Genomic DNA, 18,341 nt, shown 5'->3' with positions numbered 1-18,341 from the left:
TTGCTCCCGCGCGGAGGAGACGATGAAATTTTCGGACATTGCGAGAGATAATGATCGCTCGATCAAGTTGTTTTGTTTCCGTGTTTGTTTACCGCGTTTATCATGTCTTCCCGTACAGTGCGACACACTGTTTATAGATAACTTCGCGGAAACGTTGATAAAATGCGTCTCGCGCGCGAACGCGAATACCTCGACCGGCCTCCACCACGCCTGGGTTCGGCCACGTCGTTAGTTATAGACCGTAATTGAGACCATTGAGGCGTAGAATATGGAGCAGATCCTCTAACGTGGCTAATATAATATTCAATAACCAAGTGCTCAAGGGTAACACTTGACACATATCTCACCGCGTGTCCCCGTGCGCGATGAGTTATTACTCGTCGCATGATCGGCTAATGATGCCGCGATCAATCTGTGACACAAATATTCGTTTATATCGTCCGGCGGGCTGTCCTTCCACGACAATGCGAGGCAAAATCGGGCGTAGATATGTGCATATGAACTTATATCTTGCCCCGCGGCGCGTATTGTTTCGTTCTAGAAGCTAAAATCGAACAATATAACCGGCTGGTTCAAACGCAACGCGTCAGCGATTGTTTCGACGAAGATAATGTACGAGTTATTTTTAGCTTCCCTTGTTATTCGCCCGGCGAGATACAATTCATATTTTGAAGGATCCATTCAATTTGAAGTTTCTTTCCTTTCAATACCATTGCGTGAAAAATATCAGAGTAAAATTATTTAATTTTGTTTTTAGTTGAGTATCGTAAAGATATTGCAAAAATACGTGCGAAAAGATGTGTCTCACAATCAGACTCGCGGCACTTGCAAGAGGTCCATAACCCTGAACGCAGGCAATATAACTACACGTCAAATGCTTGCACGTATTACGTCAGACATTAAATTCAATTACGTTATTTGAAAGTCATATTCGAGTCCTTTAAGTTACACAAAAGTTAAAAAATTAATACCCAACACCTTTCTCAAAATGAAACCCTTATAAAAATGTAGATACTAAGCAGTATTAAATTGACCAGTAATTATTACTTATTTTGAGTATTAAAAGTATTAACAACAGTACTTGTATATGTCATAACATCTAAACTGTGTGTAAAGTGATAATTTAGACGGTTATCCCTAGAACTTAACACAAAATATATCAGATATAGTGAATTCCATAACTCGACATCTAATCCATAACCGCCTTCTCTCCTTTATAAAATAATGCAGCACACACATACGTACACACACAATCGATGCTTAGTATAATATATTACAATATCAAAAATAATTTAGTAATGTTTAGAACTCTAAAATTTTCGCACTTAAAATAGTAATACATAAACATTACAGAAATTAACAGAAAAGTGAAAAGTAACGAGTAACTAAAAAAAAATTTACCTAAACATAGACCTTAAAATAAATTAGTTTATCTAAAGAATTATATTAGATGTTTAAGTGATGTAGTAAGCTATGAAATGCTTGCTTGGAATATCAAAACTCTTTGCAGCATTACCGCTGCAAACATGCTTAAAGCGTCCCACATAATTATATCGATGGTCCAGCGTAATTACTTCCAGATTCTGTATCTGGCCCAGTTTTTACATACTTCAGCGAAACCGTGTATTAAATTCCACAATGTTCGCCTTTCGCACGGGCGGATTTAGTCCGCCGTGGTGCCTCCGGGGTTTGAAACCGGCAGAAAATCGTGTACGATTTTGACTTCTCTCTTGCGTACCAATTAAGCCCGCGTCGAGCTTTTGCGATCCATGCAAACGGAGAAATTCGATGATTGGATTGCTCCCCCAATAAGGATTCTCCTATATACGAAGGGCTGCCTTGTCTATGGCGTGTGTCGCTTATGGAGCGCAGCTACGGCGAGGCCGTGTCCCTGACGCCGCGCCGGGCGGCCGAGCACGCATGCTCCGGCCCCGCGCATTTTATATTCATGTATATTTAGCTGCTGGCCGAGGGTTGTGTACCGTGGCCTGACGTGGCCGACATCGCGGCGGAGAACTCTCCCCGCGGTGGCGTGCCCGTGCGTTCACGCGAGAATTTAAACGCAAGCGGCGGCCTGCATCTCCCGGAGACCGGCGCGAAAGCGAAATTCGCAAGGGCGACCGATTTCACATCCAATTTACGCTACTTGCGCTACTTGCTCGCGCTTATTGCATCCCGCCGCATTAGGAACACGCGACTTACCCATCGCGGTCAGCACGCCGTGGCGCGCGCGCTTTCGTTTTGCAACTCGATCCGCTCGTCTTGTCGTCCCGTTAAGAGCGAACGACGCTGACCGCGGAATTCGTTGTCATTTATTTGGAAGATGAAATTGGCGGAGAACATAATTATATTGCGACTGCATTACATGCAGTTTTGAATTATAATTTCTTTTCTATAAAATATAATAAATAATACAATATAAATAATAGATGTAAGGTATTGGTGTGTATGTGTGTGCGTGTGTATGACTGCAGGGTGCCGCAATTAAACGCTGCATGTATTTTTACACGCGTGCATAGGGTGTCCCTGATGTGGCAGGCAAAGTCTCTCAAGCATTCAATATAAACATTACATTATATACGCAGGCATTGTTATATTTAGAAAATCGATAGGCACATTTAGGGTAAATGTCAAGACTAATTCCCATGTCGATGAGGTGGCTGATATAGGGGCATTTTTAATGCGAATACAATATGTCGAGTGCGAATTGCCGTTGGGGGAGGAGCAGAGCGTAGCTGGTTCTAGCGTTGTTTCTTGAATATTGCACTTGTGCACACATTAAATATGTTCGACAGGCACATTTCTCTCTTTCCTCTTTGCGGCCTAGCGGAAAACGTAGACCCTCTCTCAGGTGTCATCAATATGCTACCGAGAGAAAACTGCGTGGACAGAATTGCGACGTAATTTGTGCCAAGATGAGGCGTCTGCTCTGCTCGGAACAGTCGTCCTCTGTACGCTTATGCTCCTCGCCGGAGTCGTAGACCCGAAGAAACCCGCGGGTGTGACGTGTATATTAATAGACGCCGACAGGGAGAACGGTATTGAGGCATATCAACATCGTAATTCACGACGTGGGCGTCACGAGAGTCTCCGTTCGTTGCACCACGTCTTTTCGTGCCGACGCGCTCGTTTCTCTCCTCGCGTTCTCGAGGCGACTTCGACCAAACCGTATCGAATGCAACGGTACGAGCTGAACTTCGCGTGTAGTGAACTTCGCTCGCAAAAGCTATCTGTGTCAGAGACGCAGAGGCGTGGATAAATCTTTTTTATGCACGAAAAGAAGAGTTTTTTTGTCAAAGCATTTAACTTAACTGGATACTAAAAATGTTGTTGGCTCTCATTAAAATAATTATGTAGGACACTAATAAGCTAATTGTTAAAATTGCAGCATTTTATTTATCATCTCTGGGCGTCCTATATAATTATTTTAATATCCATTAGGATTATTTTCAGATTTTTATCTATAATAGCTAAATTCTTTATACTTTAACAAACTTTAGCAAAATCATTCTTGCCACTTCATTATTACCACTTTGAATCTCTTTGAAATTAAAAGAGAACGAATATATTTAAGAAAAATATGATACAGAGGCGGACATGCCTCTTATGAAAAAACTCTCGTTTGTCACCTTCGTTTCCTTGAATTATAATTGTTTAGATAATATAATTTTTCGAATAATTCTACATATAAAAATGGTAAAGTTGGAGAGTCAAGTTTACGAGATATTTAATACTTTATTCCGGCATATTTTGATCGAAACATAAAATATCTCGTAAATTATTGATTTATTTTTAAAACTCTGTTTCAATACTTTTAATTAGTTGCGTGTTTACATATCGGGCAATGTTCTCTTATTGTTAAATATTTTAACATGTAGAATAATAAAAAGCATCACGTAGAAATACGTAGAATAATATAGAGAATATTATGTGAAAAAATCATTTAATTTCTTAAAAATATATACATATAAAAAATAACATTTTTAGAACTAGAAAAAAATTAAAAGTAAGTTAAATCGAGTTAAGCTATATTGGTGCAACAGCCTAATTGTTTTAAAATTTCATAAATCAAACAGTCGTACCTATTAACATCTTGAAACATTAGTTTAAGACGATCTTGCAAAAAAAATCGATTATGAATACATTGGTGCCTTAACTTTACAAACTTTTTTATCGTCATTCTGTATATTCAACATAACTATTTTTAATATTATAAGGTCCATCGGTTTGATTTCATGAATACTTTTACCTTTTAATTTTCGACTATGATGTACGATCAATTCCAGACTGTTTGGTTAGCAACTGACGTAATACGATGAATGCATTCTCAAGTACGGATAGTGCTAAAAGTATAGTAAATTATAGATTAGAAAATCTATAATTCATGTTACGTTACCGCCGGTACATTTCGGGACACACCCATTATTGTCATCGGATCACCATATCCAATCAACAGAAGTGTCGGAAGTTGGTCGTGTCGCAGAGCTGAAAATATATTACGCTACTGAAAATATTGAAAATCTATAGTCCAGTACGTTGCGCGTGCTATAGATTTTCGGTATCGCCGGTATACATTTCGGGACACGCCCAATTGTCGTGGGGTCCGATCGACCCAGAAGTCGGAAGTCGGTCGTCTTGAGGCGCCGAAAATGAAAAGGGGGGCATATCGGGTGTCGTTACGCGGCGGGAGAGACTGCGAGTTTCAGCTGCAACTGCACCCGAGTCTCGTCGCCCGCGACCGACGTTAGCCGTCGTCCGCAAGGGAATCAAGGACGTGCGGAGAAGAAGGATGCATCACGCATTAAGCGGACCACGCGGTCTACGCGGTCGAGTCGTCGATCACACGAGCTAGGCTCGCCATGACACCGGCGCCGTCGCCGCCGCCGCCGCCGCCGCCACGCCGCCGCCACCCGGAGTGCAACGCCGTCGCGTCGCGCGTCGCGTCGCTTCGCGTTGCGTTGGACGGAGAGGTGCACCGCGTTACGCACAGGCTCGTAGCACTCGGGACGTAGATGACGAGGCAATCGATCATCGACGAGCGGACGTGACGACGGTCACGAGAGACGAATAATAATAATCATGAGACAGGTTTTGCCTTATATGTTGCATAAGCAGTATAGGAGCCGAAGGAATCAAGGTCGGATGTAAAGTAGAAGGATTATATATGTATATAACGATACGCACGGCGCTTATTATTGTAGCATCATTTGTAACAATAGACGCCACGAGCGTAAACTTTCCGTTTGCGGCGTTATTATTAAAATTCTGAAGCTAACATTCGTTCCGCCACAATTGATTTCAACGAAGTGGATTCGGAAAGCGGAAACGCGTGTGACGTGCGCACGCATCACGCGAGTTTTTTTTATTTTATTTTACGCGACGTTAAAATTTCAATTGCAAAATTTTAATTCAGCTTCTTGTCGCGGAAAGAAGGAGAAAGGAGAAGCACGTGGCCCGGCGCGACGCGAGTGCGAACCTGCCCTGGCGAGTGCGCGCGCATCGCCAGTGTATACCGCGCAACAACAAAAATACATTGTCCGGTGCATGGTGCATTTGACGACGAACAGTCGACGCGCGAGCATCCCGTGTTTGGAGTTCGGGGTCGTTGACGTACGGAGGAGCGGCAAAGAAAGAGAGAGAGAGAAAGATAGATAGAGAAAGAAGGCGGCGAGTCAGAGGCGACAAAACGGCGAGAAGAAGCAAACCGCAGTGGTGATTCCCCGCACTTCCGCGTGCAGCTGCTGCGTGTGCCGAGGAGCCGCACGTTGCACAACTTCTCTCCGCGCTGTGTAGTATTCGCGTATTTACACGCAATTCAGTGATCTCATACGAAGCCCGGTACACGCAGTGAGAGTGTGCAAAAATGGTGTCCGGCGGCATGGCTTGCGTCAAGTACCTGCTGTTCCTCTTCAACCTGATATTCGCGGTGAGTAACGGGAGTTCAAACCGGGAACGGGGGATGGCAGGAGAAACGCGATGTCGTAAGGGGGCATCGACGCCGACGCCGCGTCATTCTCTCCGTTCCGCTATCCTGACCGCCGTCGCGTCGGCGTCAGCGTCTCGGCGTCGCGTCGCCCCGCGTCGCGTCGCGCCCGTCCAGCGCACGGCGCCGGGGCTTTGTTACACACATATCGGTCAAGCCCCCCCCGTGACCGGGAGAGAGCATCCGGGGATCGCCGATCTCCCGTCACGAGTTCCGCCTGTTCCGACATAGACGGCGACTCGGCAACGTCGCTGGCGAACGCCGATGAATCATTGGATCACGGATTCCGCGAATCCGTTCGCGGAAAGCGAGACTTTTCTTCCGCTATCTTTCGAGTCGCGCACGATTCAACTGACGTCGGTGACGTCGGATTATCTCGATCGTCTGGTGGAACGTGAAACTTTCCACGAGAGTTTTTATCTCGATCGTTTTTGTTTTGTTGTTTTGCCGAACGACCGGACTGTAATTCGTCCGAACGGTAAATGAATCGAAGTCGCCGATCGAAGACTGTCCTACGTCTGCCTATATGCCAATCCGGCGTCTATCAACGCGATCGCTTACAGCCAGAGCAAGCTCGACCCGGGGAGTCGACGCGACCTGAACCTTCCGCGAACGCGATATGTTTGTCCGATGATAGAGCAGACGATGTCTCTCCTCCTCCTCCCTTCTGACTGCAATTAAAACGTGATAGGTGTATAGATTAACAGCCTTCTTGGGTCCACTCGAGTTACGAAGCTCCGAAGCATCTTATTGATCAATCGAAAAAGTGATGCTCGAGGAGGTTTGTAGCGTCGAGTAGATCCCAGCCTTAATCGTCATCGATGTGTGTCGGCGTGTTCTCTCCCGCGACGAAGGTTCCTTATGGTTACGTTGACACGGTGCAATCTTGGGCGTATCGGATCGATATTACGCACGACTGTGCCCGACGGCGAGGGGGGAGATCCTCTCTCTGTCGTCCGTGCCGTCGTTTTGTTCGTTTTTTTTTAGAAAAAAAAAAATTTTCCCACCGCACCCGGCACCGACGCGCCGTCCACGCGGCACCCCGTCCGGTGCCGATAATCTATTATCTAATGACAATAATAATCTAATCGATATTGCATGGCGTGACCGAAACCGTATCGCGTTTCTGAATAAATGATGTAAGTACGAGGGTATCATTTCGAGGGAAACTTTGTGGTGCTTATGTGCTCCAGAACCTCGGTGTGTAAGCGTTATGGATGAAGCGATCGATACCTCACCCCTCCTTCCCTCTCCCTCCTCCCTCTCACCCGTCTCCTTTTGCGTTTAACGTAATCTAGAGTTCACCTGTCCAGCGTAGTCGTGCGCGCGCGAGCGCGACACCATTACGTATATCGAACTTGTATAATATGTTGCAAAATACGTGCAACATCGTATCGCGTAAGGAAATAATTCAAGGCCGAAATTCCAGAGACCCGACGTAATCGAGATCTGCAATCTTTGCCGTCGTAACGTTGGCATGTCCTTTTCTCCAGCGGTCTTTTTATCCGACAGAACATCGTTTTTTTTTTTATCTTTTATCTTTTGCAGCGATGTGCGAGACGAGTAATTATAGCAGTAAGATGATGTAAACAAACGTTTTACGACTTTTTACGCGGTTTTGCCGCGGGTTTATTTATTTAAAACTTTAGCTGCGTGGATCTAAAAATAATTCGGGCCATCAAAATAATAATCTAGGACGCCCCAAACCTGTTTGCTAGAAAGACGAACTCTTTTGCAGCGCTACTATCATCACTGCTCGAGTGTCCCGCATAATTATCTTTCATAGTCGAACAAAGCTATTTTTGTATACGCGTCTGGTTAACTTCAGATATTTCGGCGGAAAGTTTTTTCTTCCGCGTAAAAGACATCGATACTGACAAACGATTGAATAAAAAAATTTATTCAAGTCGGTGGTTGGTTTTTGTCGCCTTTCGACCGAAATGCGAATGGTAACAAAGGAATGGCGTTTCGATTACGTTGACGGAAGGAGGGACGAGTTTATTTAAGGGGCTGGGGCGAAACTAAACCAAAAGCCACGCTCCGTTCCAGGAGAGAGAGAGAGAGAGAGAGAGAGAGACGCTCGCATACGTAAAACGCCGTCGCCGTACAGGCGGTCGGGAGGATCTAGGACACAAAAACAACGCTGCGAAGGATAGATAGGCAGGGGCGGGTTGTCTGTGTCGTGCGCGTCCCTTATTGTAACCGTTTAATGATCCGTCCAGCGTGAAATGCCAGCGCAGCGACCGCGTTTATAAACAGCGCGCATTCAGAAGAAATACGAGCACGACGACGGGTGGCTTTGTTCCCTGCGATATTCCAAGTTGATTTCGTTTTCCGACGAGGGGACACGATCGTTGTTCGTTTCTCAAACTTTCCGAGTCTTGATTATCAAATTAATCCTTCGTCCGCAATTGTCTGGGGTCCCTTCTGGCAAAAGCGAAATTCCATTCTCACAAATTTAACTACTCGAACTTTAATTTTTATTAAATAAAAAAGGTTTCAACATTTCAAATTTTTTTTTTTTTTTTTTTTAAGGTAGAAAACTGATAACAGATATGTTATAAAAGTAGATTTTTTTTTAAAGGCCTGAAACAGTAAAGGAACTTGCGCCGCAGACAAAGAAGACCCAGTTTGCAGACAAAGGGAGTAAAAATACGATTGCGGACGCAGGGCTAAAACTCCTGATAGAATAACCCACCGCTTTCTTTCAATGACATCCCCAGGCTCTGCATTCGAGCGCGTTATTAGCGCTATTGGGTCGTTCTATCTTTATTTTACGTCTAATGAATGACAATGTAAATAGAGCAACGCAATAAGCGCTGATAGTGCACTCCCTGAAGGTAGCCTTAAGCCCGATTGCACCGATGCAGCTTAAATTTAAACCTGTTAAATTTAATTTACTTTTAGTAAATCTTCTGATTTTTAGAATTAGAAAAAGATAGGAAGTAAGTTAGATCGAGTTTTAAACTTAAGCTACACATTGGTGGTAACTGGGCCCGAGGCTGCGTTTGGGGAGCGCAACGGGACCTTTCATTGACCCTTAGTGAGCTCTTAGAAGCTATAGGCTTAAAAGTTCACAGGGGAAGAAGCGCGTACGCGCATCCCCTCGTGTTCTACACCTCGCTTTCTAGGACACTCCAGATCGTATGGATCGTCGCGCGTTGGGCACGTCCCCGTTGCTGAAACTTTTCAATAGATTCATACGTAAAGTTCATCGTGTAGCGGAGTCACCTGTTAGCGTACGCGCGCCGCCGTCGTCTCGGCTCGGCTCGGCATCGCTCGAGGGCGAGCGCGAATCGACCGGTCTGGTCGGCCTGCTCGGCTTCGCGTTCGCCTCGGAGGCCTACACTACGGTCGCGCGTAACGTAGGTGAGCCGTAGGTGAAAGACACGTAGGTAACCACATAGATACCAAGGGGGAGAGAGGCCTATAATCTTCGTCGTCGAGCGGCGACGAGCGACGACGTAGTCTTCCTAGCGTCGCGACGATGTTGCAGTCGCGTGCGCCTTTTCTTTTTTTTTTTTTTTTTCTTTCTCCCCGGGTGCGGCGGCCTGTGCCGTAGAACGTCGGCTCCCGTGCACGCCGGAGAGAGAGATGTCTTTATTTAGACAGATCCGGCAACGGGAACGGGCCGCCGTTCGTCGACGAATTCCTTTCGCCGGTTGCGCGCCTCGGTAGAACCAATCCTTCCACAAGCCAGAAAAACGCTGCCGGGAAAAGCGATTATAGTTAGTTCAGTTCACTCTTGCTCTTCTGGCGAGAATGACGGTTATTTTCAACAAAGAATATTATTTTGAAATATACTCGTCACAAATTGTAGAAAAATTTATTATGTTATACTATAGAAAAAGATATTTTTTTTTTGAAGAATGTTACAAAATTGTATCGTAGAAAAGTCAAAATAATAAGCAAATTGAATATATATTTCTATTTTAACTTAATATTCTTCAAATTAAAGAATTATGTTTATTAGGATTAAGAATATATTTTCAACAAATTTGTTCCTATGATGAGCTTGTGTTACATGCGCGAATATGAAAAATAAAATTTTTTAAGTACTAATAATACTCAATTCCAGTATACATTGTTCTGTGTTTACGCACAAGTTTACCTTACGTAAAATTACTTGTTTCAAGTAAATGACGAGTATATTTTAAAACCATTATTAAAAATATATATTCTTTGCAAGGATAATCGTTACTTAAAAGAAGAAGACTAAAAATAGAGTAATTACTTTTCTTAGCACGAGAACATTTTTTTTCTATATGTAACGACATGAAAAAGCGCACGTATATGAAAGCGTTATCCAAATAGCATATTTTTATTTTATATGCGTTTTCTAAAGGGTTTGAAGTATATGTAAACAGTTTTATCAGCCAATAGCCTTTACAAAAATTTAATACTAGCGGTATTAAATCAGTCAGTGATTATTTATTTTGAATATTAAAGGCATTAACGACACTGCTTTTAAGTGATTAATTACTGGCCAATTTAATACTGCTATTATTCAATTTCTGAGGGACGTGCTACCTGGGTACTCACACGCTCCATGTGTCAACGACTTGGAATAAATTAAATGAATGGTAAACGAGTCACGTTTAACGATTCGCTGTCCCTTTTCGCGCGTAGGTGTCGCCTTATCTGTAACGTAGATAAAGAATTATTGAACTTAAGCCTCCGTGCTCGGCTTTGAAAAACCGGTTTTTTCTGCGTTGGGAACTTTTGCACTTTATCTCGATAATACACGTACAGAAATACGAAAAGATACGTCTCGAGTTTTCTTTCGTAGTTTTCAAATGACAAGATTGCATTGCAAATGTTATCTTTCTAATTTTCATACTACAATGAATTTCTTATACAATTCTCGGTAGAACCGGTAGAGTTTCGTAATCTACCTGAGAGTCGTTCTCGCGCAGTTTTGCTGAAAGTTAAGACGGCGTAATTATAACAGTTTTATGCGCTTCCCGTTGGTAAACAATGCGGCTCTTACGCGATCATGCTTTCCACTCAAAGCTAAGCTATTAGCACGGAAGAGAAGTATTGAATGTCCGTCCTAAATTACTCGAGGTGTCGATTGCAACTCGTCCGAGTTTTTCCCTGAACGGGAAGCAGAAGAATTTTTCTAGAGCAATATCAAGTTTGACGAGCGCTCTAAAGCTCTCGTTAATTATGTATTTGCGAGATAATACAGACAATAGAGTGTTTCTCGAATAGTGTTTAAATGTAATGATTCTAATTGAAGATTCGGAAGCACGCGCTTTGTGGCAGTAAGCGCTAATATAATATGCCAGAAAACATACAATTTTACGTAAATTCGCGAAGCACGTACAATGAACTAAAAATAAAAATAAAACATGCTATTTTTGGAGTTGTTTAAAATAATCATAGCATTTTTACTGCTCGTTTTTGCTTTCCTCGATTTAAATCCTCGATTTAAAGATATGCATACATTGTAAAATTTCACATTGAAGAGAATATAATTTGTGTACTTGTCGTATCTTATCAATATAATGGAAACGAAATCCTAAAAAAATAAAAAACTATATAATTATATGTAATAGTAAATTACAGTGATACAAGTATATAATTCGTAATAAAAATATTCATATTGTTTTCACACTGAGATTATAATTTGTGTTTTATCATATCTTATCATTATAATAACAAAACACGGAATTATAACAAAATTCAGAATCACGTTTAATAATGTGTACAAAAATAAAATTCAAATAATACATAAATGAATATTTCTATCATATCATTATAATATATGTAAAGATATGAATGTTATATTGTATATAAAATGAATAAATATAATGGTACTAAATATAATGATAAAAGGATTAACAATAAGTATTTCATGTATTATTTCAGATCACCGGCATCGTATTTATTTCGGTGGGCGGAGTTATTCTGGTCGTTTACAGCGGGTACAGTAATTTCGTGGATAGTTGGTTCTTTGCAGCCCCACTCTTAATGATAGTAGTCGGTATCATAGTCTTCCTTGTATCATTCTTTGGATGCTGCGGTGCTGTAAAGGAAAATCATTGCATGATAATAACGGTAAGGCTTAAAAAAATTGTTATTAAAATTGTTATTAAAATTAAAACTAGTATTACTTTTCATTCCCGTAATGACAATAGATGAGATTTTGACCTATTTCTTTTAATATTTTATTTTATTTTATATAACATAACAAAAAGTTTTTACTGAGGCATAATTACATCAAAAAACTTTCATTTCAAGACTTTACTGAGAACACGATATTCTGTATATTACACTTTATATATATATATATATATATATATATATATATATATATATATGTGTGTGTGTGTGTGTGTGTATGTATGTATGTATGTATGTATGTATGTATGTATGTATGTATAATAATTTTGATTTACTACAGTTCTCGGTCCTGCTGCTACTAATATTTGCTTTGGAATTGGGCGCTGGAATCACAGGTTACATGATGAGAGGAGAAGTTTCTAATATGCTAGAAAATCGTCTGAATGGTACCTTGCGACAATATGAGCTTAATCCGGATATTCGTCGTTCATGGGATATTATGCAACATGATGTGAGTTTATTAAATAATTTGTACGTGATTTGTATAAATCTTTAATCATTGCTGTAAGAAAAAACGTTATTGTTGATATTATAATGTAAGGAAAAAAGTCCTTACTAGCTAGAATAAATATTATATTAATTTTATTGTATATTGTTAATAGAATTTGTAATTAACTGAGAATTAAAATATCATTTTAGTTACAATGCTGTGGTATAAATGGCCCTGTAGATTGGCCCCGTGGTCATAATAATTTCCGTGACAATACTGTTCCCGATTCCTGTTGCAAAGAGATTCCTGCTCAGGGCCAATGCGATGTAAATTCGATTCACGTGTACAATGATGGTTGTATGGCGAAACTGCAATCTGCTATAGAAAATAATGCTATGATCCTGGGAGGAGTGGGCATAGGGGTAGCCCTCATACAAGTAAGTTTTAATTTAATCACGAATTTTTAATATCACTTTAACACTGTGATGTTATAATAAAAAGTTATATTTGTGATTTTAATGCGAATAGTTGTATTAATAAACAAGAAAAAATTTATTACAATGTTATTTCTACAAATAATAATATACATATACAATGTTTGCCATTATAAAATTATCTAAATGAAGAAATGTCTTTATTTTATCTTTACTTAGATTATTAAAATATTATCTCTATCTTTATTTTAAATAGAATTTTTATCTTTCAAATTATTTAAATTAATGAATAAAGTATTGTATCATTAGTTTCAATTTCCAAATTACTATTTATTTTAGGAGAATTATTCTAGGAGAATTTTTTGAAGTGATAACACAAATCAGCATAGATCAATAAATAACAGCGCAATGTAAAAGTTATCTTAAAACTATAAGTACCTCGAAAACTTTTATAAAACACTTTGTCATTATTATTTTACGATAAAATAATAAATAATTTTTTATTTAGATAAATTTAAAGTTAAATCTTTTTTAAGATCTCTTATTTAAGAAACATTTATGTGATTTATCTAGAAAATTTTAAGTTATCTAAGCACTATACTAATAACACTAAAAAGTAAAGAATTTTAGCTATATCTGAAAAAATATAACTATAAAACAATTTTTTTTCCAGTTGATTGGAGTAGTCTTTGCGTGCTGTCTGGCTCGCTCAATTCGTCGCGAGTATGAGACTGTGTAAGCTGATAGACACAAATTTTCATTGCAACAAGCCTAAAATTGCACTTGTATAAAACTTGATCTATTACACAAGCTGTCACTATTTTTTTCCCTTATTTTGTTACCATTTAACCATGCACAATTACATACATTTTTTTTCTTTCTTTTATCGCTTCTATTCTTAACACATTGCAAAGAAACCGTTAATTCTTTTTCGTCAAAGAGTGCGTGATAAGTGAAAAAACGATTTAAAGAATCTCCAAAGAATTTCACTGCTATTTTGGTATTTGGGCCTTACCAGGCATAAAAACGTCACACACGTATGTTTTGTATATTTTTACAATAGGCTTTCGAACAACTTTGTATATTAATGATAACGGAGTTACTCTGTTACTCTTGGAGATTATACATTTTTTAATAAGTGTATATCTAATTTGTTCAGTGTCATTGTGATACTGTTATAGTTGAGCCACGATAACCATACATTTCGATAATAAAAATTACATAAAATACAAATCACTATAAGATGTGCTAAAAGCTTCTTTCTGTTTAATGTCTGCTTCACGTGAGTAATTGTTTAGCTTATTAGCAAAAGTGTATTTCTGTCGTTTCTCTATATTTTCGCTTCATAATATTTCGCATGACGTAGTGTATATTGAACTTGTTGTCGAGGCTCCGCTATAATATTTAGCAGTATCATCTTCAAGTTTTAAGAGCATTCATATCTCTTAAGACTTCATTTTGCTTTTGGATAGATATACTCTAATAAGAGTATATTGTAATTTATTTCCACACTTAAAAACACACTTGCTCTATATATATATATATTTACAGTAAATATTAAACTCATGAATTTTTATTTTGTTATAGTTATATTATTATATATAGGTTTATTTTGAATTCAATGTTTTTAAGATTCATAAAACATTCTGAAAAAATGCGTGTGGGTGTGTGTGTGTGTGTGTATGTATGTGCATCATCTTTTTTGACATGTAAAATTTATGTGAAAGAGGCCACTAATAAGGCAAGCTCAAGATGCAAAATGAAGTATTAAGATACATGAATATCTTCTCAGCATTAACCCAATGGTGTATGATAAAGGGCATTTCCTTTATTGCATGTTATATAATCCATTCAAAGAGAAAATTATACTTTAACCAGTTGATAAGATGTACTATACTCGTGAACTGCAAAGAAGCTGTGATTGAAAGTAACAATGTGTCAATGCGCAATTTGTTTGTTTTTTTTTTCTTTTGGTATATTTACTTCTAATTTGTGGCTAAATGGTACTCTTCAGATTAATGAAAAATTTCCATGTTTAACAAGTTGAAAGACATAAAAAAGAAATGTTATCTTCAATTTGCAATTGCATGTTAACTACACATATATATGTTGCCGCGCGTGCTGTGCGTTCCAATAGAAACAAAAAAAACTATATAACATTAAAATATTTTATTGTTTACCACAATGTAAAGTTTACATAGTGTTACATGAAAAATGTCTTATGAGACGTATAAGTGTATAGAAATAGATAAAATGTAATAGTTGTTCATGTTATATGAAAATTATAGTAAAGCATAATTTCATAATAAAATTGATTTCAATCAGATGATTTACATTCGTTTAAAACAGTAATAGAGAAATTGTTTCAACTTAATTATATAAAGTCGTTGCGAATCAATGTTAATAATAAGAAAATATTAAAATCTCTACATTTTAATAGTAATCACACAAAAACTGTGAATTGTTATCTTTTGTTTTTCGTTGTTTGTACTATACATACTGAAATTATACTGCTTAATATGCCGTAAAACTAGATGTTCTTTTTTTTTCAAATATTTTATGTTCATACCTAGTGATTTAATATTTTTACTTACAGCGAAACCACAGCACACTGATCTGCCATCAGTTAGGAGGCATTTTTTCATAATATTGTTCATCATACATTGATTAATAAATACTTGTAGGTTCATTACGACCGTAATCATTCTTATTGTGCTTACAAATATATACTCAAAGAGGAATGATGTCACAAGTATTTAGTGTACAGCGATACTTTAAGTTAGCAACGTTTCGGTATGCACGTATGTAATGCATGTGAAATTACATACTTTTGAGAGAATGCAAATTGGCGTCCTTCGTTACTTCGCTTTTTCTTATAAAATGAAAAAAAAGGCAAACGAAGCAGCAATATGCGTTGAACATATCCTATTAAATTTAAACATCAAATTACTGCCAATATCTGCCAAAAATATATATGTCACATGCAATATAAAAGCAAAAAAGAAAACAACTAGTCAAAAATGTATACGATCCTGTTTATCATAGATTACCAATGTAATGTTGATTAATTTTGGCACATGTACGACAAAAGGTGCCTGTTAAATTATGTGCCATGATGCAATGTCTGATCTACTTTTTTCATGTGATACGTTTATATGTTTGGTAATCTTTTGCGAATTATATACAATCCTCTGTATCATTGTAAGAAATAGTATCCGATGTAGCCATCATTCCTCTTAATTTTTTTGCCAGATTTAAACAAAAAAAAGTTATTTCTGCATAATCTTCCTCAGAGTGCAGAATAAAGAATTATGTTAATTGCAAGCAAACTTGTGTTCTAATATAATTTAATATTACCATAAAATAGTATGTAGTATATTATATTTGAATACATGCAGTCTTGGCATCCGTTTTTAATGCCTCCTCATCTTTCTCTCGACAAAAAAGTACAGTCTCTAATACTTATAATATATACGATGTTGTAGTATAATATTGTATTAAATTTATAATGATTTTCTGTGTTTTACAAAAAAAGAAAAACAAAGAAAAGTGTACTCTTATTCGTAATCGACGGTGCCCCGTGAAATATACATATATATATTATATATATATACGTATGCATGTATATGTAGTGTCATTATGTAATATCACATAATGTACACAGAAATTCTGTACATTATGTACCGATGAAGTAACAAAATTAGCGCTTAACATCTAGCTCGATTTAAATGGAGTATGAAATGGAAGCTAGCTCTATCCTGTCAATAATTTAGCTTGTAATGTCAGTGAACTCTGATATCGATTCTTTATTGTATTATATACTATTGACAGTATTGCTGGAAAAAAATATTTGTGCATGTTTAGAGCTAAGTTCATTCATATTTGGGACCAAAGCAAAAGCATTAACGTTATTTTTACTGAGCAACAAGTTATTTCTGAAAAGAAATAAATGATTTTAAAGGACAATTATGTGATACATTAAAAAGACTTTTTTTGAACCTCATTCCATTTTTCGCTATTGAAAAAGCTTTCAATAATATTGGAAAAGGGAATTAAATGAGAATGAATTATGATAATGTAAAACCACTTGTTCATTTGCTTCCATTTAAAGAAATTTTTAGCATATTTTAAATGCAATTTGAAATTTATGTCAATTGGATGCCATTAGGTAACATTACGTGGGTTTAAGTACGTAAAAAATGTAAAATATTCATTTTAGATTTATACGTAACAAGTGAGAGGGAAAAAAATTTAGAAATTTCACTGCGTCTTGTCGATTTCACGAATTCAAGTACCATGACTTAAATTTGAATTATGTAAGTTTCTGTAGTCTTGTGTATACAAATGCATGAAAATTTATAACATTCCTTTTAGACATATATATATCGAACGTTATTAGAACGTATATGTCTGAAAAAATGGAGAACGTATTTATTGCAAATAATTTATATGTAAGAACAAAGAATATTGATATATTTAACTATTTTACAATAATGTTGAAATAATTTAAATTTACCATCGGCACACGTACACACACACACATACACAAGTGGCAAATGCACAAGATCTCAGAAATAAACATGAACGTCCGTAGGATAACCATAATTGCAGAAACATAGAAATAATAGCTATGAGATATTAAAGTGTGCCTAACATAGTAACGTTTATGTTATAAGTTAATAGAGATTAGAAAGCATTTTCAATGATATTAACCTATCGACCATGCGCAATGTAGCTTCGAAACTAGCACTTGTCCGAAACGTTTGCTCCTTTTGATTATATAAAATCACCTGTTTTTGTCAGAAATTTTAATTGAAAATTTAGACTCTGTATGTATTAATTGTACCAAGCAACGCAAAAGACTGACGAAGATTATTGTAATCAGTATTAACTAACATTGGTATTTTACATACAATATATACATATTATATATATATTACACATACACGCACATCATACGCTCGACACACACCATACACGCATACATACAAACACCCACAGACACAAATAACTTTGTACTAAATTCTATTTTGGCTGCTTATGTTATTTTTATTATAAACGTAAATTATTAGTATCGTTAGTGATACAAATGTAATTTCGTTATTACAATATAACTAATTTACGGCATTTTAGGAGCCAACATGTCCTTAGCACATATTCATCTAGCTTTTATGTATACTAATAAATTTAATGACACTAAATATAGTGTTTTTAATCAAAATCCTTTCCATCTTTAGGAACCTTCACAGAATTGATCTAAATTTAAATCTCCTATGTCCTATAGAATACAACTAAAAAAAAGATTGTAAGAAAACATAAGGAAAGGTAACAATAATAACTACCGAAGAGACCAGCGTATAATAAA

The 18,341-nt window shown here is 37.5% G+C and overlaps 1 protein-coding gene across 1 annotated transcript; it reads left to right on the top strand.

Moving 5' to 3' along the window:
* Positions 1–5,577: 5,577 nt before the first annotated feature.
* On the top strand, positions 5,578–18,177 carry LOC105837161 (CD63 antigen). Its single transcript, XM_012681699.3, has 6 exons — positions 5,578–5,926; positions 11,858–12,046; positions 12,393–12,563; positions 12,752–12,979; positions 13,650–13,711; positions 15,573–18,177. The coding sequence occupies exons 1-6, from the start codon at positions 5,864–5,866 to the stop codon at positions 15,589–15,591; spliced, it is 732 nt and encodes a 243-aa protein (XP_012537153.1). The 5' UTR covers positions 5,578–5,863; the 3' UTR covers positions 15,592–18,177.
* The last annotated feature ends 164 nt before the right edge of the window (positions 18,178–18,341 follow it).

Source organism: Monomorium pharaonis, chromosome 3, assembly GCF_013373865.1.
Source record: "Monomorium pharaonis isolate MP-MQ-018 chromosome 3, ASM1337386v2, whole genome shotgun sequence".
NCBI lineage: Eukaryota > Metazoa > Arthropoda > Insecta > Hymenoptera > Formicidae > Monomorium > Monomorium pharaonis.
The sequence above is the reverse complement of the archived record's forward strand: the minus strand, read 5'-3'. Positions and strand labels throughout refer to the sequence as shown.

What these genes read in the sequence shown, in the direction of transcription:
- LOC105837161 (XM_012681699.3), top strand. Translation starts at nt 5,864, where the DNA reads ATGGTGTCCGGCGGCATGGCTTGCGTCAAGTACCTGCTGTTCCTCTTC. An exon ending in TCTTCAACCTGATATTCGCG is followed by an intron (nt 5,927 to 11,857) that starts GTGAGTAACGGG and finishes GTATTATTTCAG; the next exon opens with ATCACCGGCATCGTATTTAT. An exon ending in GGGATATTATGCAACATGAT is followed by an intron (nt 12,564 to 12,751) that starts GTGAGTTTATTA and finishes ATATCATTTTAG; the next exon opens with TTACAATGCTGTGGTATAAA.